Here is a 7271-nt window from a genome sequence, read left to right as displayed (position 1 = left end):
CTTTATTATCCTTAAAGCAGAGAATAATTACTTCATTTTTCCTCACCAATATCTATATTTTGGATTTTAAAATATACCTACAGATATAAAAGGTTTACTTTAGTATTACAATAATGCAATGCTAGTCTCTTTTCTCTTTAGTAAGTAGGCCACAAAAATTTTCAGTAACGTTGTGGATTATCCTTTTTCTGAAACTTAAAAATAGAACTAGTCCCTCATGGCTCAAAGGGATTGACCAATACTTTAAAAGCTCCCAAATGGGGGCACTTGGATGGCTCAGTCTGTTAGGCATCCAACTCTTGATTTCGGCTCAGGTCATGATCTCAGGATCATGGGATTGAGCCCCACATCAGGCTCTGTGCTCAGCAGGGGGTCTGCTTGAGGTTCTCTCTCTGCCCTTCCCCCCACTAAAATAAATACATAAATCTTTATTTAAAAAAATAAAAAAGCCCTCAAATAGATATTTGTGAATTTCTTGTCTCTGCTGAGTTAAAATGGATTTCAGTGAGGATAAAAATACTTAAATGAGCAAAATGCTGACTGATTTATATGGCCTACAAAGGAGATAGTTATGACAGGATCAATGAACATTTTCCTCACAAGGAATATATGGACTGTTATCCGTAAATAATAGAGTCATTATTGAAATGAATAATCCTTCAGTGGTCCAAATTAGATCCAGGCTCTCTAATGTATCATTTGATGGATTTACAACATAGCAAGTGGTGGGTGATCCTTCCACCGGCTCCAACCTATAACACCTGTCGAGAGCACGGATTTGAGAAGCATAGTTAGGGATCTGCTGAAGTTGCCTTGGCTTGTCATAATGTAATGACGACAGGGGATGTGGAGTGGAATGAACAGATTCAGAATATGTTGGGAAGCAGACTTAAGATTTGCTGATACGTTGATTGTAGGGGGTGGGGAGAAAGGAGGAAGGAAGAATGATGCTCGGTTTTTGACCCTAACACCTGGGTGGAGGATGGTGCTTTACACTGAGCGAGTGGGCAGCCCGGGTGGCTCAGCGGTTTAGCGCTGCCTTCAGTCCAGGGCGTGATCCCGGAGAGCTGGGATCGAGTCCTATGTTGGGCTCCCTGCACGGAGCCTGCTTCTCCCTCTGCCTGTGTCTCTGCCTCTCCTTCTCTCTGTGTCTCTCATGAATAAATATAAAATATTTTAAAAATAAATAAAATGAGCGAGAGAAGCCTTGGGGGGGAGGGGCAGTGGTGAGAGAGGAGCAGGTGCAGACCAGGTCAAGGTATGGAAATGGCAGAGAACAGAGACAAGAATCAGAAGTTCTGTTTCGCTCATTGGCAAAGGTAATGACATCAGGCAAATAAGGAAACTAACCTTTTTCAGGCTATTGCAATGGGGAGAGCATGCCAGATCCAAGATCAGAGTGCCTTAGCAGGATGGTTTTGCCTGGAAGTGTAGATAAGTTATTCATGGGGTGCTCTGACATTTTGGGGTACTTTAATAAATCAGGGGGAGTCTTAGCCAGTCATCTGAACGAAAATCATTTGTCTCTATGTCTGACTAGTTGCAGGAGGTGATAAACAGTTCAGCTAATCATTATGAGACAAAGAATAGGAATTTGAGGCCCTGTGTCTGGCCTTCTCACAGGTAAATGAGGGCATCATCTGTGAGTTTTATGAGAATCCTTAAAAAGAATGGACACTTTAAGGTATATGGAGAAGGGTGGTTCTTTGTAGGAAGCCACTTCTGGAGAACAAAATGTTGAGGGGATTAACCATCACTGTGTTCTGGGAGTATAGGGCTCAGGTAAAGTTCAACCTCTCAACGTGTCATACTTGAGATGTTTATGAGATCTGAAGATGACCAACAGGTGGTTGGGTATATGAATCAGGAATCCAAGAGTGAGATTCAAAGCTGGAAAGATGTATTTGAAAGTTCTCAGCATTATAGGTGATATTTAGCATGAGGAGACTTGATGAGATCACTAAAGGAGATGTGTGGAGAGAAGAGGGTCCAAGATGAAGCCCAGAAGAACTACAACCATCAAGGTGAAGTGGCAGGGAAGGGGCTAGCCATGCAGTAAGAGACAGACCAGACGATAGGAAACAAAAAGGAGAATTTGGCATCATGGAGGCCAAGTAAGGAGAGTGCTTCAGGTCAGGGAAGTGGAGAGCGGCACTGAAAGGTGCCGAGCAGTAAGATCAGGGCAATGACCATTAGAATTGGCAAGAGAGTCAGAGGAGGGATTCTTTTCTTTCAAGGTGGAAAATGCTTATGAACTGATTTTTTTTTTTTTTTATGGGGATGGGAATGACATAGGAGAGTGGAAAAACAATTGATGATACAAGAGAGGTGGAAGTGTGCTGGGAGAAGGGAGCCCTTGAGGGAGGACCCAGAATACAGGAAGAAGCATTGGTCCTGAGTTGGCGTAGATGCCTGGCCAATATAGTTCAATCAGGAAAAAGAATTGCAAAAGGAGGGATGGTAGTTTCAAGATTTGGTGGAGGAGAAAAGAAAGATGTCGTTTATGTTTGCAGTGAAGTATGGACGGAGGAGGTAGGGGAGTAAGAGGTTTGAAATGAAGTAGGTGTACGAGGGAATGGAATGGAAAAGTAAACCTACTGGAGACGAACATGCCAGGATTACTGGGTTGTGTTATGTGCTCATCTGAGGTCTAAGTCTGGGAGGTTTTTTTTTTTTTTTTTTTAAGATTTTATTTATTTATTCATGAGAGACACACAGAGAGAGGCAGAGACATAGGCAGAGGGAGAAGTAGGCTTCCCCTGAAGACCACGATATGATACTTGGTCCCAGGACCCCAGGATCACCACCTGAGCCAAAGGCAGATGCTCAACCACTGAGCCACCCAGGTGCCCCCCCTAAGTCTGGGAGTTTCAAGAGAAACCACTGGACTTGGTTTCGGGCTCTTTGGTGATGTTCATCTCCCTGGGTGTAGGCATGGAAAAGATAGAAAGGTTTATTCAAGGTCGTGACTATATTGCTTCTGCATCATGGGTGGGGAAAGGGACTGGGTTGTTGAAGACATTTGCAAGACAAGTGATGTGCATAAAGTGAGCTGTGGAAGTTTCACTCCTGACCTGGTCCTGTGGGTAGAAATCTCGGGGTGGTTCTCTTTTGTCTTACACAGCTGCTAGCGGGGCTCTCCTCTCCTTCCCACGCCCTGCCCCAGCCCCATCTTGCCTGAGGCCCCACTTTCTGGAGGTGGGAATGGAGTTTAGAAGGTTCGGGGCAGCCCAGGTGGCTCAGCGGTTTAGCGCTACCTTCAGCCCGGGGTGTGATCCTGGAGACCCGGGATTGAGTCCCACGTCGGGCTCCCTGCATGGGGCCTGCTTCTCCCTCTGCCTGTGTCTCTGTCTCTGTGTGTGTGTGTGTGTGTGTGTGTGTGTGTCTCAGGAATAGATACATAAAATCTTAAAAAAAAAAAAAAAAGAACTGTTCGGGGCCACGGAAGAGGGAGTCATCTGTATAAAGTAGTGCCGTGGGCTGAGCACTGACTGAAGGCACAGACAACTGTCTTACAAGATGTATGAAGGCGGCTCCCTGTGACATAGCCTTCCTGAGAGGCTACCAGCAGATGGCTTAGCTCTGGTAATGTGTGACATTCCCTGGCAGAGCAAAGAAGGATCTTCAGGCTTAGGAATAAGAATAGAAGCTGACACAGGGCCATGGTTGGATTCATGTCTGGGTTAGGCCTAGGGCTGGCCCCATGCGTCTTCTTGGTGTTAGGCAGTGGTGCAGTCTTGAGGTGGGCTCTTTTTCTGTGTGCTCTCCAGGGGTCTGGGAAGCCCAACGGCCATCCCCCAACTCTTGGGTCTGTTTCTCTCCTCTCACCCCCAAATCTTGTAAACCCTCTAGGTTTGTTGTCCCTCTAGGTTTTCACCAATTCTCTTATTAAGCTGTATGTTGATTAAACGTTACATACTATCTTTTTGCGTGCAAAAAACTTTTTGTTTCTTCGTACAAATCACAGGCTTTGACTTTTTAGTTATTATGTCTAAAAAGGACTGCAAGAGTATATATATTTTTAAAAAATTTATTTATTTATTCATGAGAGACACACACACAGAGAGGAAAGGACACAGGCAGAGGGAGAAGCAGGCCACAGGAGCCCGATGTGGGACTCGATCCCAGGACTCTGGGATCACGCCCTGAGTCAAAGGCTGAGGTCAACTGCTGAGCCACCCAAGTGCCCTTAAAGCAGGATTTAAGTAATTTCTCTGCACCCAAACTGGGATTCGAATTCACAACCCTAAAATCAAGAGTCACACACTCCACCAACTGAGCCAGCTAGACACCCCCAATTAAGTAATATTTGATGTAACTATACTTAACATCCAGCTCCTTTATTAGACAATAAGCTTCAAGATGGCATGGGTCTTCTCTGCCCATTTAAATCCTGTATTTTGGTGCCTAGTACTTAACAGGCAGCCCAACAAGTATGAAATACTTAATTGGAGTCTTAGGCAATGTCAGCCATTAATTAACACAATTACTTTATCAGCCTGCCATCTTACTGATGCATCAGGTTGATTATAATGTTATCAATTTACACCTTAAATTGCACAGTGGAGTTGGCTTAGGGTTGAAGATAAAACCCAGTTTCCCTGGCAAAGATAACTGATTACATAGTTTATTGTGGACTAGGCCTTTTCTCTCTTTTCTCTGACCCAGCTGTGTGACCTTGGCCAGATCACTCTACCAGTCAGGTCACCTCTACAAGCCCTCCCTTATCATTCTGCCAGGACATCCCAGGCCCAGTGGATTTGAGTCCTTGTTCTATTACCCTGTCATGGTTGAATCACGCCTAGATCACTCTAAGAAGTCATTTGCAGAGTGAGGACACCTAGGTGGCACGATCATGTGTTATGTAAGGAGATACTGGGGAAGCTTCCTACATGACCCTTCTGCTTCTATTTACGATTTACAGGGTAGAGAGAGTTTGATCCTGCCATTCCTCTGCTCGGAAGCCTGCAGTATAGCCTATCTCAGCCAGAACCAAAGCCAGTGCTTACTTATGGGGGGGTCCGCCAAGCCCTGAATGATCTGCTCTCCTCTCTCTGCCGTCCACACACCAACCTTCTCATTGTTCTTCCCACACTCTGGGCAACCTGCCAACCCACCATCCCCTGTCTGGAATGCTCCTGCACACAGGGCCTGGCCTTGCCCCTCTCTCCTTCAGGTTTTTGCTCAAAATGCCATTTTCCCAGGGAGGCCTGCTTGGGTCTCTCTCTGCAACGTTGCAAACTTCATGCCTCTTCCTGGCTGCATTTTGCTCCATAGATCTTATTATTTTTTTCCCCTAAAATATTATGAATGTAGGAAGGAATATTGTTTGTAAACATGTATGGTATAAAAACCAGGGACACTGTATGTAGGTTCTACTTTGAGTTATATTCTCTTCCCCGAACCAGTGGTTCCTGGTCTAAAAGGCCAAAGCTTGGGGTTTTATGGCGAGTACCTTCTAGGATCATGTGCCTTCAGGAAATCCAACATTAATACTCAGTGCCTGAACAACCTTGCACGGATATTTTCAGCGCCAGGCACTCTGGGTTGGAAATATTAATAGTTGTCACTTCTGCGCGTGCAGTGACTCATTCAGTCATTCAGCAAACATCTATTGGACGCCTTCGATGTGCCAGTTCCTACTGACCCAGCTGCCGAACCCAAGCCGAGCGAGCTGTCACGGGCGTCTCCTCTGCACACCCGCTCCCTGCACACCCGGGGTCCGGGCCTCGGGTGGGGGTGGCGGCGCCCCCTGCACACCGGCTCGCTGCACACGCAGGGTCCACACCTCGGGTGGGGGTGGCGGCGCCCCCTGCACGCGCGGGGCCCGGGCCCGAGGTGGGGGTAGCGGTTCGGGGCGCAGGGAAGCTCTCCGGTCCCGCCAGCAGGGGGGGCGCTGCCGCCCGCCCGCCGCGGCGGCCCGGCTCCTAGGCTCGCTCCCGAGCGCGCCCCCGCCCTCCGCGTCACGTGACGCTGCCGCGGAACCCGAGCCGCCGGGCCTAAGCCGAGCTAAATTCGTTGCGGGTGGCCGCCGCGGGTGGAACCACAAAGGCTAATCCGAAGGATCGGGGGTGCTCGCGGCGTCGATGCTTCCTCGTGCAAGTCAGGTCGGCTCCTGCTGCCTCCTCCCCACTCGCCGCTGCCGACTCCCCGGGCGTTTGCATGAGCTCTTTGGCGTGGGCAAGCCCCGGTGACCATGTAGGGGGACGAGCGAGGCCGCTCCAGTGCCCGGGACGAGGTCAGCGCTGTGGGCACGCCCCCGCGGCGCCCCGTGCACCCCCCGTGCCGGCCCGCGGGCCGCTCGGCCCTGCTGGGCAGCCGGGCCTCCGCCTGGGGCCTGGCCCCGAGCGCCACGAAATCTCGCGCCGTCTCGCGAGAGGCGAAGTTGAAGGAACATGGCGACGTCGAATCTGTTAAAGGTAAGACCCTCCGGCCAGCCCGGGTCGGACTCCGCGGCCGCCGGCGTTGGCTCTCCGGCGGAGGCTCGGTTCGGGCTCGGCGGCCAAGGGTGGGAGGGCTCGGGGGTTGTCCGCCGCGGGGGAGGTCGGGGACGTGGCCGCCGGCGGCCAGAACGCGGGTCTGTGGCCTTGGGGCCGGGAGGCTCGGACGGTCCGTCCCGCCGGCCGGCGCGGGGAGGGCAGGGGCGGCCGGGGGCCGGGGGCCGGGGCCGGGGCCGGGGCCGGGAGGGCAGGGGCGGGGCGGGCAGGGGCAGGGGCAGGGGCCCCGGAGCCGGGAGGGCAGGACCCCGGCCGAGGGCAGGGGCCCCGGCGCAGGAAGGGCAGGGGCAGGGGCCGGGGCCGGGGCCGAGCCCGAGCCCGGGCCTGGGAGCCGCTGTGGCCCCGGTGCAGGGTGGGCAGAGGCCCGGGAGCCACTGTGGCCCCGACGCGAGTAGATGCTGGGCGCTCGCCCGCTGGGCCGCAGCTCTCCGCGGGCTCCGCTTCGTCTTGCGGCGAGTCCCAGGCGAACGAACCGGAAACCCGAGAAGCTGCTGCCCAGGGGGTCTCGGCCTCGCCTGGCGCCCGCCTCCCCAGTGCCTGTGGGCCTCGTCCGGGGCGCACGGAATTCCGGGGCGCGCAGCTCGCGGTGCCTTCCCCGGCGCTCGCGCCCTCCCGCTGTGCTCGCTGTGCTCGCTGTGCTTCCCTCGTGGCTCCCAAGCCTGAGTTCCTATTTCTTGTTTTTCCCCGCACGCAGCCCGAGGGCAGCACACCGCCCGGTGACTGCGGGGGAGGCGCTCCCAGCCTTTCGGAGCTCGCTCCGCACCGTTACCGGAT

At 52.1% G+C, this 7271-nt stretch overlaps 1 protein-coding gene across 1 annotated transcript in view; it reads left to right on the top strand.

Moving 5' to 3' along the window:
- The first annotated feature begins 6003 nt into the window (after positions 1 to 6003).
- Positions 6004 to 7271, top strand: part of CUL5 (cullin 5) — a 92964-nt gene continuing 91696 nt past the window's right edge. The window contains 2 exon segments of the mRNA XM_041770690.1: positions 6004 to 6390; positions 6393 to 6419. Coding sequence (XP_041626624.1) covers positions 6163 to 6390; positions 6393 to 6419 — 255 coding nt within the window. The 5' untranslated portion in view covers positions 6004 to 6162.

The sequence above is a fragment of the Vulpes lagopus genome, chromosome 10, assembly GCF_018345385.1.
Source record: "Vulpes lagopus strain Blue_001 chromosome 10, ASM1834538v1, whole genome shotgun sequence".
Classification (NCBI taxonomy): Eukaryota; Metazoa; Chordata; class Mammalia; order Carnivora; family Canidae; genus Vulpes; species Vulpes lagopus.
This window is presented reverse-complemented; position numbering and strand designations above follow the sequence as displayed.